The sequence below is a fragment of the Blastocystis sp. subtype 4 genome (assembly GCF_000743755.1).
Source record: "Blastocystis sp. subtype 4 strain WR1 chromosome Unknown seqid_1030, whole genome shotgun sequence".
NCBI lineage: Eukaryota > Bigyra > Opalinata > Blastocystidae > Blastocystis > Blastocystis sp. subtype 4.
Window position 1 is genome coordinate 1 of NW_014568517.1, and position 908 is coordinate 908.

General features: G+C 40.5%; 1 protein-coding gene across 1 annotated transcript; it reads left to right on the plus strand.

The window, feature by feature from the left end:
* On the plus strand, positions 1–908 carry JH06_5797 (hypothetical protein; the record flags this gene model as incomplete). The annotated part of the gene is given in 2 exon segments (XM_014669155.1): positions 1–256; positions 276–908. Coding segments are annotated over 2 exon segments (889 nt in total), but the record flags the coding sequence as incomplete, so codon positions are not given.

Consider the following 908-nt stretch of genomic DNA (forward strand, 5'->3'; position numbering starts at 1 on the left):
AGTGAATGATTACCAAGTGTTGAATGTTCGAGTGAAGTATTCTGGAGGAGTGGGTGCCTATCTGAATGGAAATCTGGTTGCTCGATTCAATCTTGAAGAAGGCTTTGGTTCGACAAGTCTATCAATCACTGATCATGATGCTAGTGTGTTCTCGAAGTTCCATGTGATTCTGTCAACAGCTGGAATTGAGGAAGGTAATAATGTATTCAGTTTCGAGATTCATCGTCCTTTGAGTGGTTCTTCTTCTGATCCTGTTGTGTTTGATGCTACTGGAGTATTTGGAGTTGAAGACTGTTCCTACTGTTGTTGATTCCTATTCTTCTCTTAATTCAACTAAACTGGTACGTCGTACTGTTGCTGAAATCATGGATCTTGATCCTTCCACTTATGGTGAACTACCCAATACAATTGGAACCTATATTGACTGGACTGTTGAGAATCTGGAAGGAAGCAAATGGAACTCATTCAACATTCTGGTTGATTCTGCTTCTTGGGGCTTTGATATCTATGGTTATTCCAATCCTGATAATCAACAGGAGTCAGTTACAATTCTGAATGTTATGAATCAGACTGTGACTACTCTAACAAAGCCTCAGATTGCTGTTCCTGAGGCTCTGACTGGATTCCGCAGATATCGATGGCAAATCACCAAGGTTATCTCATATGGCTACTATGTTTATTCAATTCATATGGCCTATTGCAAGGATCCCAGATACAATGATCCAAACTGGACACCTGTTCCAACACCAACTCCAATTCCAACTTCAACTCTAATTCCCACTACTATTCCTCCCACAACAGTATTGCCAACAACACCTCCTCCTGCTCCATCTGATTTCATAGCATCTTCAGATTGGGATTCAATTCCTCTCAATGTCCAATCTCTCATCTTTGATTCAAACAGTTTC